Below are 15,702 nucleotides of genomic sequence, written 5' to 3' on the forward strand. Positions count from 1 at the left end.
CAGAAAGCAGCAAGTGACAGTGAGGATGCGGAGAACCTGGGCCCCGTGCACACTGCTGGTCGGGGGGACGACGGTGCACAGCAGTTTCTCAAAACAATTAAAAATAGAATTGCCGTCTGTCTCCGCAATTCTCCTCTGGGCACATGCTCAAAGGAATGAAACACGGGGTCTTGAAGAAAGACATGCGCACCCATGGGCATGGCGGCGTTATTCACAACGGCTGAAAAGGGGACGCGGCCCAAGTGTCCGCGGATGAAGGGACGGATCAACAAAACGTGATATATACAAACAATGGAGTATTAGTCAGCCTTAAAGATGACGGGAATTCTGACACATGCTATGGCATGGGTACATTTTGAGGACACCCCTCTAAGGGATCTGAGTGAGTCACAAAAAGGCAGTTATGCATGCTCCCACACACCGAGGTATGCAGAGTGGTAAAATCACAGAGACAGAAAGCACAATGGCGGTTAGCAGGGGATGGGAGGAGGGGAGAATGGGAAGGTATCACTTAATGGGCATAGAGTTTCAGTTTTGCAAGGGAAGACGGCTTCTGGAGATGGATGGCGTGGTGGTTGCACAACAGAGTGCGTGTGCTCAGTGCCAACGAACTGAATACTTGACACAGCTAAGGTGGTAAATTTTATGTGTATTTACCACAACTTTTAAAAAAAATGTTAGTGTGGGGAAAAAAGACATCCATGCCTGAATCCCTGGAACCTAGTATGCGATCTCATATGGCAAACACACGCGCGCGCGCGCGCGCACACACACACACACACACACACACACTTTGCAGCTCTGATTAGGTGAGATGGGAAGATTATCCTGGCCTATCCAACCGGGCCTGAAACACAATCAACATGTTGTCTTGTAACAGGTAGGAAGAGAGAGATCTGAACACAGAGAAGATGAGAAGGCAATGACATTAGTGAGGCAGACACGGGAATGCGGTGGTCACAAGCAAAAGAATGCTGGCAGCCACCAGGCGCTAGCAGAGGCAAGGTCCGGATGCTCCCTAGTCTCCAGAGAGAGAAAGGCATTGCAGCTGCCTTGAATTTTGGTCCACTGATCAAGCTGATCATGGCCTCCAGCTCTGGGAGAGAATACGTTTGTTTTTTGAAACCTAAAAGTATGTGGTAATTTTTACAGAAGTCATACACCATGGATTGGGTGACATTTACTATAGAAAGAGGTTTTGGTATGTGATAGAAATAAAAATTTCGATTTAAACTTACTGTTTCTGAGGTGCATGAGGGACATTTGACAATTTGCATCAAATAAACACAGAAAGCCATGGAGGTAGACACAGCTCCCTAGGGAGACAGGACAGCAGGGAGGAGAGCAGAGCCCTGGCTTGAGCTGACAGCACAAAAAATCTGGAAACCACGGACAGGCTGAGAGTCCTACAAAAGAGACCAGTAAGGGGCACCCAGTGAGGGAGGGGTCCCAGGTCTTAGAAGGCAAAAGAAGAAGGCAATTATGGAACTGAGGAAAGGTCAACAGTCTTTAATGCTGTTTACAGGTCCAATAGCACATGACCACGGGGTTGTCACTATGGAGGACATTTGCTGACCTTGAGCAGGGCATAGAGAAGAGACCGCATCAAGGCAGGGTGGGCTGAAGAGCCTGGGAAACCAGGAACCAGAGGGAGCACGGAGACCGCCCATTTGGAGAACTGGCTCGTGCATTCAGCCACATTTTTCAGGTTCTTAAAAAACATAGTATGATGCAGAGTTCTGTAGAATCTGAGATAACTCCATCTGAGACATGTGTATTCCCTTCCAGCTCGGGCGGGGCGGGGGCGGGGGCATATTCCCCAGCGTAATAGCCAAGTGTCGGCTATTGAGTATTTTGAAACTGTCTAGAGTTGGCAGAGTGTCTCCAAAAACTGGGTATTAGAGCTTTAATCTGAATTTTGACATCTGGGATGATTTACGTGCACTTAAAATGCATTTTAAAACCATAGAAGGTTAAAAGCAGATAAAATTTAAATATCAGTAATAACACACTAATGAACGGGCTATGTGACAAAGGGTTTATTTTACTTTCCCTTTTACTCAAATCTTCCTACTCCTAGAAAGCAAACCCTAATAAGAACAATAACTCAATCCAAGTATAGACTATTTGTAATATTATAGAGTACAATCATGTAATATTGGATTTTTTTTATCATGTACAAAGTGTTTTCTTATTGGGATATTATTTCTTATTTGAGAAAGAATAATGAGGACATTATTTTTGGTAAGAAAAAAAAAGACATGGAGGCTTTCTTTAAAGATATTACAAATACAATGTGTAAGTTTTGGGAGAATATTGTGGTTTTTGCCAGACCTAATCACATTAGGTCCATCCACCTCTGAGGCTGTGACTATAACACTTCACTCCATATGAGTTAGTTTCAAATTTGAATATACGAAGCAATATATATTTTGACAATTTAGTATTTTCTTTCATATATTAAAAATCACTAATTGGCCCAATTAAAATAGCTGATACAATTCTCTGCACAAGTAATAATTAAAAATTTTAAATACTGTCTACATAGGTGAGGCAAGAGAGAGCATTATTTCCCATTAAAAGATTAAGTCCTTTCAGTTTGTAGAATTTTTTAAAAGAATTCCACAAGATTTCCTAGTTCTGAACTAACCATTACACACATACACACACACATATTTATTTACATATGCAACAAATAGAAATATGTGTTTATATATGAAATATATTTATAAAATATATATTTTATATAAATGAATGCATATGAAATAAAACCTATCCAAATCCTCCAATGAGTGTTTTTTTTTAACGTAGACTAACACATGGAAGCAATTTCTACCTCCCTCCAAACACACAGACAACCAGATTGCTTTTGCTCCTGGGAAGTCCCCGGAAAGAAATTTCTACTTGATGTGACAAGAGGTGCTTCCTGGGAAATTCACACACATAACTAGAAACAGACCGACATCCTTGTGGTCATCAGACTCCCAGCGCAGGGAGCTGGGCTCGTGCGGGCCGGCTGTGTGTCTCTGACGCAGGTTACCTAAATAGCTGTGCGCCGGCTTTTCCTCCACCACTTTGATCCTTCGGGCCCCCGTAGGTATCACCAGCACTTCCACGTAACCTGTAAGAGCCAGTAAGTCAGGAAATAAATCTCGTGTTCTTAGGAGATGCCTTTTGCTTAGTTGACTTGCCCTTTCGTCTTTTGAGTTTGGTGTTTGATATGACATTTCAATACCCATAGAAAGAAAAACATCTTAGGTACAAAAGCTGTCATAATTTCAAGTGGAGAAGTTTCTTGGAAAGATGCTAAGAAAGATCTACAGCGCTATCAAGGGCAAACAGACACTTGCATTTTATGTCAAAAGCTTACTGATCGCTTAGGAATCTGAGAAAAGAGAAAGCACAATGGGGCAGCCCGGTTAGAAACACGTGGATCTTGAGACAGAGCAGGTAACCTCTGACTCTGCTCCAGGAACTCCTTCAGGTTAGAAAGCGCGGGGAAGGAGGTGTGGCCCGTGGGGACCGGTCCCTGGAGCAGCTAAGCACAGGACAAGAGACCGTGCACTACCTGAGCAGACTAACATAGAGTTTTGAAACTGGGTGTATTGACATGTAAGTGTAAGGCCACCACAAGTGATCCAGGGTCACCCTGGGAGGCGTCAGAAGGCTAGAAGCAAGGCACAATTAGCCATTTCCCAGGAAAGGCTTTTCAGCCAAGTTTTACAAATACAGAGCTTGAAGTGAAATAAGATAAGAATAATGTGGGATAAAAGAAAGAATGTGCAGAAAAAGTCAAAATCAAGACTTTGTTCAGTGTGGAATATACAGACGACTACTCTTTTAGCTGAGTAGTTAGGTTTCAAAATTAAATGGAAATAATAGTGAACATTCTCTTAGTATATATGTGTAGCTCCATATATCTGATAAAAGTCTAATTTCAAAGCTACTTTTAAAATAGCACAATAGGTAATCCTAGAGTTGTCTGCTGCTAATTATTCAAATTCCTGAAATTGTTTCAATTATTTGGTGTATGCCAAAAGGTAGCATATACCCCACCTGGTGGCGGTGGCTGGAATTAAGCTTTTAGAATCATAATTTCCATTAGCCAACACTGTTTATTCAATGTAACCATTTTTAGCAATACCAAGCCACACAAGCACTATCCTTTTGTTCCACGAACAAGCAGGCAGCAGTGAAAAGAGAAAGAAGTGCTCACTGTCTATTCGTACATGGAAGTAAGGTAAGGTCTGAGCACTCACTGAGCTGATAACAGAATTGAAAAGACAAGGCAGAAATACCTTATATAAATGAGTTACCTAAAACTTCAAAAATTATGTTTAAAAGATCATACGCAAAATGACACGGTTCCCTCCCTGCTAAAGAATACAAACCACGTTGTTTAAACTCTTGCCTTTCTCTGATCCCATCACCGCTCAAAAGGTTTGCTGCTATTTTTAACTCACAGAAGTGGGATTTATTGTCCCTTTTTCCCTTGTAAAGGGTTATATACATTACTCATGTTTGAGAAACACTGACATCAGCCAGAATCACTATGATTCCGAGGAGAGAGCCATTTTTATAGTCAAGGGGAGCTTCGGAGAGAAGTGTTTGGAGGGATTGCCTTTGAAAAGTGGAGGGGCTCTGGGTATACACAGAAGGACGGGTTCAACAAACGTAGAGAAAAGGAAGGGGGTAGGTGGTGTCCTTAGGAGCACATGAATAACATAATTCTGACAGAATGAGACGTAAGAAGACAGCTCTACGAAAGAGAGTTCAACACACGCCCAGGACACTGGATCGATCAATTTGCAGCCTCAGGGCATGGTAACGCAAGGAACCTGGGCCCCCTCCCCCACCGCCCCCCGCCGGCTGGAGAGCCTTTCCCTGAAGGCAGGATGCAGGACACCCAGCAACGCAGTTGTAGGTGACAGCATCGGGAGTCTAACGTAAAAACCCAGGAGGGCATTGGGAAGGGAAAAACGTCTGACCTTGAGGACCAGTTGAAAGTGGGAAAACAAGCACTGAACTCTGGGCTTTGTTATTCCTGATGTGAGCATGGGGCCCCGCCTACGGGAAGGCGGAGGTCAAGTTGGAGTGAGAATCTAATGAGCTCAGCCCTGGAATTTGTATTTAACAAAATGGTATCACACACGAGTACAAATGCCCAGTAAGAACTCGGAGGCATCTGCAGCTCTGGAGAAAGGTCAGGCCACTGGAGAACCTTCCGGAAGCATCTTCACTGAGGCAGCTATTTCAGCCATGACAGTGAGTGGAAACAACTGAGAGAGAAGTCAAGAACCCCACCTTGGTGACAGTCATCGTTTTTAACAGAGATTAAAAATAAATCAGGAAAGAATTAGAGAAGGAATAATCCCGAGAAGAAGATCTGCCTATTTAGGTGCAACAGGACCCAGTGGATTGGAACCTCAAGAAGGTTTGTTGGTCAACTGTGCCATAAGCAGTCGGAACATCAAAGAGTGTCACACTCAAGAGATGACTTGGTCTCCGAGTGCATGAATTCAGCTGCTTGGAGTTGTTAGATTTCAGGATGTTACAAAAGAAGACTTGGTAGGGAAAAGTAGAGGTAGTAGCTGGAAATTCTTGTTTGCATTTAGCAGTAAATTCAGAGGTATGTTGTACATTAGGACAACAGTTACATTTAGGTTTATAGTTAGATCCAGAGCACCTTTTTGTTATTCAATTGGGATGGCTTGGAGAATAGTTGAATTAGCCTGGGCTTAAAGAAGAGAGGAAGAAAAATATTAAGCAAAGACATTTGAAGAAAGGTAGACAATGACTGGGGGCCTAGATATTTTTTAGTAAATAAGCATTTTAGCACAACTGAGAATGCACATGTTTTAAAGAGTGTAAGAGTGGCTACCATTGAACTTAAAAGTTGGGATAAAGCCTGTGATGTCAAAGTCGTAAGTTGTATCCTTATTTTGTGACAGTTTGCTTTGTATGTAGGAACATCCTATCCCATTTTATAACCAGAGACTCATTATTAATCAGCCATCATAAAATGCCAACCTGTAGTAATCATTATTTTCATGGAACTAACAACAAAAATGCCACATTTCAAGCAACCTTATATGCTAATCACTGTCATAGGTGATTTATTATTACATTTAATCAGCATGATAACACCCAAGGTAGATATTACATTCCTCACATGATAGATGAGACAATAAATGTGGGGGAGGGACCCCTTTTCCAAGGCTGCACTGTCAGTAATTAGCTGACCCAAGTTTTGAACTCGGATCTGTCTGATTCTGCTCTGTGCTCCCAGCCGTGACCCACTGGTACTATTTTATAACATAACATATGTGACACTCTGACTGTCCTACTCCCATGGCAAACATACAAACAAAAAGCTACACAGAATCACTGCCGTTATCTTTTATACTAAGAAGAGAACATTGGATGCCCATTTTCTCTTTAGTGTAAATTGATAACTATATTGTTCCACATTGGCCTTCTTCACACAATTTCCCTTTAAAAATTCTTTAAAAAAATTATCTCCCTGCCAGGCAAGTTACAATGAAAGACATGACAAATGTACAAGAAGAAAAAAAAAACAAACCTCTCCTTAAGTTTATTTTCTAGCTCCAACAAAAATGCCTCAGCAAACTCTAAATAGAGCACAGGGACTGCAAACACCCACATGCATCTGCACACGTGTGACTCACACAGCACACAGGGCGCACGCGGCCAACTGGACCAGAGGCGGCTGCAGCTCCTTCAAGAAATTCTAGGAAGTCCATAAAGCGTACGGATAAAATTGTCTCAAGAGAAATGAATACAACATTCCTAAAGTCACAAGTAGATGAAGTCCATGATATAATGAAGGACTCATGAAGATTTGTTGTTGTTTTTTTAAAGTTCTGAATAAGGTAATGTTTCATTATTCATTTAATCCACACAGATGAATGAATCACACACTATACATATCATTGAGAATATGGGACACAACAGAAAGAGCCATATCTTTTTTCATTGACATTAAAATCTAGTGGGGAAGACCAATAAAAGTACAATTACAAATATGATCAGAGCTACCATACAGATACAAGTACAGGAAACGTCCCTAGAGCAGTTGTCAGCGGTGGGAGAGGAAGGCCGTTCAGGGAGCACTACAGCGCAGAACCGGGATCTAAGTGACGACTAGGAGTTCACCGGGCCAGGCTCAGAGCGAGCTAACAGAACCATATTTTCTAATGCAACGCGCTGGAGGGAGCGAGGGCAGTCAAAGCATCTGGAAGAAATCTGGTGGCTGTAGATTGGAGAAGGAAAGGGGCCTGGATGAGAGGCAGTGCTGGGGGGACAGGTAGGAACAACATGCAGGGTCGTCTTAACGGCCCAGGTTAAGAATTCTCATCTCTTCCCTGGGAGCAATGTGAAACTAGCATAGAGTTTAAGAAGGAAGTTATGTTATTGGTCTCTGGTGATTCCAACACCTGAGGCATCTCAGACATCTTCCAAGTAACAGATGCCATTAATACTTACCTATAGCACACAAACAAATGAACAAAAGTAGAAATGAAAGTGCAATGAAAACAAATTTTGAAGTAGGAATCGGGGAAATTGACTCTCATAACCGCAGTCAGAATGAGAAACATCACGGGTTTGTTAACTGGTGTTTCTCTTTTCCGTGCTTGGTGGAAAAATCCAGTGTTATTGCAGTTAAAGAAATCAGTGCTGAGTGTGCCTCAGTATTCTTCAGTGAACTGTGTCCACGCATGTTAAATATGCCAGATTATCCTTCAAAAATTTGAGTATCTTTAAATCTTCAATCTTTCAGGCCCCATCTGCACTTCTGCACTATAAATACGTCTGCCATCACAGTCAGGCCGAAAAGCTTGTTATAATTGCACTTCCGAGTTGAGTCTGGGAGCCTGTTGCAGCTCCACATGACTTCTCTAAATGAGTTCCGGCAGATGTTGACTTGTAGGACCCGTGACCCTGTCTAACAGCTTTGGAGCCTGAGATCTTGATCTGTAATTTACCCTGGGCCTTAGTTATTTTTAGGCTCCAAAATCTTCAGGCTCACTGATCTTTCATTCTGCTGGAACCTAGCGAATGCTTATTTTCAACTTCAGGGGACTGTGCCTGATATTCTTTCCGGAAGGATTCCGTTATCTAGAATAAACTCGGTTCTCCTGATTATTCAAATACAAATGACTTGTTTCTTGTATTCATATTGATATACATTTTAGTCTCAGGTTTTTTAGTATTTGGCCAGGAAAGAAATTTAAAATACTTAAAAACTGATCTATGTAATATACGCAAACGAAAGATGATGAAAATATAATCACAGATTCTAAGATGGTTCAATAGATAGATGTCCAGGAGAGACATTAGTGTAAATACAGAAATGTCTGTTCTCTCCCAGAAGCTTGAGGGCCTGAGTATGCAGCCTTTTCTTTCCATAAAGCATATTTGAGGTAGGTTACACTTCAGCACAGACATTACTTTTCGTTGTGGATCACTTTAAAACTCACACTACATAGATCATTCACGTTCAGTTCATCCATGAGCCCCTGAGTATAGAATTTATAGTGAGGAAGCAAGAACAGGGATGACTCCCCACCGTTCCTCCATCTGGAACACTCCCCCATACCTCTGATTCCCCTTGTTACTGCTTCCACCACACTACACGGCTGCAGGCTCTGTTTCCCAAAATGTATTCCCTTTACATTGAGTAAAAATATTAAGAGAAAATAAAGAAAATGGAAAGCTGAACGCCTGAAGACTAATGCTCCAAACAGTTGGTTTGGGCTGTTGCGAACCATGACTCTCGGTGCGACGGCATGTCTTGCGCCGGAGAGCAAGGTCTGCCGAAACCCGATAACATTTGCCGATGCAAATTAGATTATTCCCTTGCTGCTCCAATTTATTAAATGCAAAACAGATGACTTCATATTTTCATTACTGGGAAATGGGCTTGTTAGGATTTCTGGCTCGTATCACACGTACAGTATGTCTTCATGAAAAATCATTCATGACCCATTACAAAGTCTTCAATAGAATCAGAACTGTGATCAACGTAATCTCTGTCCCCAAAGGTTGGTCACATCATTAATTTTGAAAAAATGAAACTATAATTACCTGCTCCTCTGGTGTGATTGAAATCCCCTTTAATGATTCTGCACGACTTCCCGCTGCCGTTGCACACCCCACAGCGATCCTCCCTCGCGAGAGACCCCAGCGCGCCGTCGCAGCCGGCTTTCTGCAACGAGAGCGGCAGCGCCCCGCACACTGAGTTTTCCTTTTGCTTTTTTTTTTTTTAGGACAAACGTAGTCTCTACAAACTAGACACATTTAATTGACAAACCAATAAAATGCTACATTTTCTGGTGCCAACTAATACAGCAAGCTCATGTCAAATAATATCTATAAAATGATCAAATAGCAGACGAGTGATGAGAATCTTTTTCTCATATTAAAATGAAATGATATCCTAAAGCAATTTGGTAAACTATTACTGAGAGAAATGCAATTTACATAAATCCCAAAGGCAATGACATTTCTATTAAATATAACACAATTAATCTAATGCATTCCACTCCACATAGAACAGATATGCTTCGATATATGGATAGCTTCACTTCGAAGGTGGTAGCAAAGCAAACGCTGACTATTACATATTAATTTTGTAAAAACCGAATGTAAATGTTTATTTTCACTGCAGTTCACGAATGGATTCTATCCCTGTCCCTTTGGCATCCAGCCTGCAGATGTAAGAGCTGCTCACACCCTGGGCGGCTGCAAGAAAATATGGATGGCAGTGTTCGCTTCTAGATGCTCCCAGGAGGACTGTGTCACTACAAATCCCCTGAGATCCAACCACTGACTCTTTTCTGGTGAATTACGTTGGTCTCCCAGCGATGTGCAGACAATATAATCCTAGTGTGCTAAGCTGTGCGGACGCACGGCCAGAAACAAACGGTAGGATTGCACAATTATCCCTAAGTAGGCGTTGCAAGAAAGTCTGATGATACGCCCATGTACAAGTTACAATTACTTTAGAGGGGTTTCTAAAATATTAATAAAACAAACAAAAACAGGGTTTTTGGCTGTGGCTGGTGTTGGCGGTGTTGCAATGAGGGAAGCAGGGAGATGATAAAATGCAGCTGTCGTATAAATATCCTGAGGGGAAAAATCCCATGAAACCGGTGTAGCAGAGCATCTTTCCTTTGTCCCGGGTGCGCCGGTGTCAGGAGGTAGACAAAGCAATGCCTTGGCGGGGAGCTCTCGGTCAGAAAATCAAGGCTTATTCGGGGGGCTATAAAGGGAACATCTCTGGACGAAAGAGGCGGCCCCCACAGGAAACTCTCCACAATACCACAAAGGGATGGGAAAAGTTCACTACGGCGGAGCCACGGAAAGACCTGGGAGTCCTGGGGTGAAGGAAAAGCCTAGAGTGGTTTGTCAAGGCAAAAGCAGCATGACCGCTCTATCCCCAGCATCTAGCTTGTTCCCTGGCGAATACAATACACCCAATAAACAGCAGTTAAAAATCGAATGCACTAGTACCTAGTAGTGCTTCTGTTTTTTTCTAACCCTTGTAACTGGGATATTACATCTGTAAACCTAAAAGTCAGAGATAGATATAACGCTGTGGCTCAATAATCATGTATTTCTTAGAATAAGAATCAAGGCTTTCATATTCTGTCATTGGAAGCCTCAGGTACACGTCCTTTAACAAAACACGCTCGCGTGGCTCTGAGAGCTGAGGAGGAACGACTTCGACGAGGCGACGCTGTGGAACCGGAGGCGGTAGCCGGGGTACCCTTGGCCTGCGGGGGACAGCGGTGGACAGCTGGACAACACGGGGCGGAGCTTTCCCTCCCCTTGGCCGCAATGGGATGGTCCCTATTTTCAACTGCCCGGCTTAGTCCACTCCCCAAGGTTAGTAGACTAAGTTAGTGGACGTTCAGCTTCGGTGCTATGCATTTTGTGATAAAACAGAACATTCAAGCCAAACCCAATATATTGAAGGCTGTCAGGAAAAAAGAAGTGTGTTTTTAATTATACTGAAAGACTGAATGAAGCATTTTAGTTAAAAAGCCAGGATCTTGAGGTATTCCAATGCTGTTAGAAGCCAAAGTCCATTTCCTAGAACTTTAGTTATCATCCTCGGATTCCCACAGCACTGACTTACGCATAATTTTTGGCTGTTGCTGTAATTTGATTGGCTAGCTAGGGGGAACTCTAACAGATCTGCCTTCACAATACTGCTGAGTGAAATGCACAGCAATTTAGGCTGCTGTACGTGGCATACGCAGTCGGAAAAAAATTTTTTTTGAAAAATAATTCATTTAAGACATTTACTAACCTGACAGATTTATATATAATGACAAAATTAGGTTAAAAGTTTTAATTGCACAACATACAGTTCTGAAAGCAAAATATGTAGAGGTAAATACTTGCAATGATTTATTTTTACAGATAAATGAAAAATTGCATTTCATGTTACTGCCATATTCTGTTAAATAAAGGGAATTAATATGTAATTATAAAACCACATCTTATGCCATTGTTAGTACACAATTCTGTGCTTTAAACTTTTACAGCATGCTGCAAAACTATGGAATCTTATAGATGGTGAGGCATTTAAGTTGCATGGTGTTCTCGAGTTTTTACCCAGACGTCCATAGACCTCTACAGAACCACAGGCTGATCTACCTTTAGCCTGCAATTGTTCTCAAATTTTGGTGTGAGTGTTTGTATGTGGTTAGGTGTGCATTTTGGTGGGGGGAGGGGACGGAAACTTTTCATGAAATTCTCAAATGTGTATATTGAACACACACACAAAAATCAATGGCCACCAGTCCAACAATTTCATTTGACAGATTAGCTAATGGATGCACCCCTATCTTAAGTGACTTTACCATGCACACAGTTTCCTAGCGGCGGTCATGGACTCCACTCGGGGGCTCTGTCATAACTAAGGGGTTTATTTCCCACCTGTGCCTGGGAAGCTGATCAGCTGATGGCTCTCAGCCACCCGCCCTTTTCAGAAACTGCCGTTCCCCAGGTCACCACACCCTCTTCCAGGGACAGCTGACATCCAAACGCTCATAGGTGCTACAAGTAAAAGGGCTCTTTTTCTTCCCCTCGAAAGGAGACAGCTTTAAAGAGCCATCTGGTTTCAATGCTCCCTGAGGATCAGCCGAAGTCTTGTGCCGGCACTACAGCCCCGTTCCTCCCTGTGCCCAGCCCTGCCTGCTTCCGCTCCCCGCATGGATGTTGACCATGAAAACACGTGGCATTTAACGTCCTGCATATCGATCTTCCAGGGAAGCCAACCTGAGGTGGTGGCAGAGCTGTAATTAGCAGCCTCCAAGTTGTAGCCTTTGAACTTGCCACCATGCTTCTCATCCTTGCTTCACAAAGTCTCTACCTTTCTAACGATAAATGAAGAGCGCAGGTGCGTGCAGCAGATGAAGATGACATGGATGGATGCTGAGAATGCTGTGCTAAGTGAAATAAGCCAGACAGAAAAAGTCAAGAACGATATGATTTCACTCATATGTGAGATATAAAACTGAAAGCAACAAATGAACAAATAAGAAAACAAACAAAAACTCATACACACAGACAACAGTATGTAAAGATATCAGAGGAAAGGGAGATGGGGGGGTATTAAAGATAAATGGGGTCAAACACCTGGTGATGGAAGAAGATTTGACTGGTTGGGGTGCACAATGCAATATACAGATCATGTATCATAGAAATATACACTTGAAACCTATGTAATCTTATTGACCAATGTCACCCCAATAAATTTAATGAGGATTGATTTGATAGTTGCCTACCACATGGCTCAGTCTTGGACACAAGCCATGGAGAACTGGAGCGTTTGAATTGTGGGTCTGCCATGTTTTGACATAAAATACCCAAAGTGTGACAATTTTAGACCTGTAATATGTACACGACGGATTAAGAATCTCAGATTTTTTTCCACCAGTAATGGATATTACAGATCATCTAGCCCAAACCCGACATTATACAAAGTAGATCTGACTTGGTCAAGATCACAGTTGAGTCAGGACAGCACGCACGACTCTCGACTGTCAGCGCAGAGTCTCCCCCACGCCGTGCGGCTGCTCCAGGCTCCCACCGGCCTCCCTCAGCATCTGCATTCTCCCTTTTAAAAGGTCTTACCTGACACCTGCCATTGGCACAGAAATCTAATCCCTGATATCCACAAGCAGTTCCATCCATCACTTTCTCTGACAGAAGAATGGGCTCTTCTTTCCCAACAGGAGAGCAAAACAAGGCACATGGTTTTTCTGAATCCGGAGTGGATAAAAAGAAATGAGCAAAAGGGACTCCATAAATATTTTTATCTTAAGCATTATTTTTTTTTTCAGAATAAAAGCTACAATTCGATGCTAACTGGATGATGTGCTACTAGAGCAGGTGACACTCGAGGGCTGTTACGAGAACAGGGGATGATGCCTGGGAGAAATGGGGATCCAGTGAGCGTTAAGGTCCTGCTTACGAGACCTCTCTTCCCACTGTTTTCAAAGTGTATCACTTATTCTTCTCTGGCATTAAACCTGTACCACATGCGAGCCAATCATTCTTCTTGAAAAATGTTACGCTCACCCCTACTATGGTGCACATCTTAAGATTTACTTTATCCATAAAACTTCTTTAACTTTTTTTAAAAAATTATCTTTCAGTTACAGCTCACATTCAATATTATTTTGTATAGTTTCAGGTGTTCTCAACATCTCAATTATAAAGCCCAGTACACTAAATTTTCAATCCTATGCCTTTTCATTTTCTAACTGAAAAATTACTAAAGGGAGGGAAAAGAACTTCTAAGATAAGCAAGTCTCATAAGATTTTGCGCGACCAGGATGTTTAGAAACATAATACCATCCCATGAGAACACCTATTGGTCTGCACAATTGCTTAAGTGCTGGCTAGGGCTCAACCTCCTTACTGCTCAGTCAGAAAGCGAGTCGCTGAATAGGACGTTGGGGTTGAGACCTAAGTTCTAGATAAAGTATTCTTGAATGGCTGACTGTCTTCTTAGGTGCTTCACTAAACAATCGAATAGGACGGTTAGGGTTAAAACACTTGCTTAGTAAGCTCAAAGATCGCCAAATTATTTTTAAAGTGCCGTTTCTAAGCGTCGTACAGAGGAGCTGTAGTATTTGGTAACACCGGTAGTAGGATTACCCAGATCTGAAACCTCAGAGCAATTTCCATGCTACGTTACCACTCTACTGGCTTGACACTACTCTGTCCCTTTACTGTTTATTAAGCTCATATAAATGGTATGGAAAATAGTCTACAGCCTCCGACACTGATCTGCGCGTGTGTCTTCAGTGAAGTCCCACGTTTGCCGACGGGGTTCTGTAAACACCAAGTAACAGCCAGAGGCGTGGACCAGGGTATCACTTTGCAAAGAGAAGACAGGCAGTCAAACGAGCCTACGGAATTGAACCTTTCAGTTTTCACAAGTGGCTCCTGAATACTCTGCTTTGAACAATTTTGATGAGTTGGAACAAGGCCTTCGATGTGCATGGTTTTGAAATTTTCCTTTAAGATGTTTTATAAGCCACAATAAAGCATTTCAGTGTGCTCTCACATCTCAAAGTGGGCTACGTTTACTCAATGAGTGCTTACTATGTCATATCCTTGACTTAAAAACAGTTGTTGTATTGTAACACTTTAAAAGTGATATACATATACGTATGTACATACATATCTATATGTATGTTCTCTTTCTGGAGTTTTCAGGGAAGTGAGGAGCACACCAGACATATGACAAATGTTGACAGTAGTTAATCTAGAAAATTCCACTCACATTCCAAGCAAGACTTCAGATAAAAATCTTCGTACTTCTCCTTTTACAACACAATGCCCATTGGCTGTGCTTACTTCAGCTTTGCAGGTGACATGAACATTTGATACCTGTCTTCCTTCCTGGAGTGCACCCTCGAGGTTGTGACGCTACAGTGACCCATTTAACATGCCAGCCCTGGGCAGGCAGGCTCTGTCTTGACTTAAGAGACAAACCCTTTCCAAGATATGCATTAAATATGAGTTTCAGCCTAGTTTCAGCACAGAGTATGCAAAGTACCTGAATATAAAGCCATGCATCTTTGTTTTTCTCTAAAAATAAATGTCCACTCCGGCACTGGTACCTACACTTAATTCTCCTAGTCAAAGACCACGCCATCCATAAGAGTGACCGGAGTAGCCACTGGTGCTTCAAGGTGTCATATGTTATTAGGACTTGGGCTTTCAAAAAGAAGTATATATTTCAATTTCTTCCATAGTGCTATAATATATGAAGGCTATTGTATATTTTATTCATCATACAGACTTCTGTGTTTGATTGATGTCTCACTTGCAACAAATTCATGATCAGAAATGTTAACCTACTGATTATATAAATATCCATTATGGATTACTCTGGTGATAAATGTCACTTTATAAGAGGTAGGAACTTATTTAACTGTGATTTCCAATATCTTTAATATTTCGAATTGACCCTCATCCAATTCTGATTTTTTCTCATCTGAAGGGAACCCGTTTCCTATTTCTGACTTCAAGCAGGAGGAAGTAAGCAGGCTTCCGGTGACTTTAATGTTATCAAATTGTAGTCGGTTAGAGGCAGAGACAGAATTAACCCTCGCAAGATCAGATCATGATCTGAATAGTCATCTTGATTCC

The 15,702-nt window shown here is 42.0% G+C and overlaps 1 protein-coding gene across 1 annotated transcript in view; it reads right to left on the minus strand.

Annotated features, from left to right (window-relative positions):
* ADAMTS19 (ADAM metallopeptidase with thrombospondin type 1 motif 19) overlaps nt 1-15,702 on the minus strand; it is a 228,382-nt gene that overhangs the window by 54,852 nt on the left and 157,828 nt on the right. The window contains 3 exon segments of the mRNA XM_054568513.1: nt 3,041-3,121; nt 9,109-9,229; nt 13,171-13,298. Of these exon segments, the coding sequence (XP_054424488.1) occupies nt 3,041-3,121; nt 9,109-9,229; nt 13,171-13,298 (330 nt within the window).

Source organism: Pteronotus mesoamericanus, unplaced genomic scaffold (assembly GCF_021234165.1).
Source record: "Pteronotus mesoamericanus isolate MK-2021 breed Mesoamerican mustached bat unplaced genomic scaffold, CSHL_Meso_final contig_2, whole genome shotgun sequence".
Taxonomy (NCBI): Eukaryota; Metazoa; Chordata; class Mammalia; order Chiroptera; family Mormoopidae; genus Pteronotus; species Pteronotus mesoamericanus.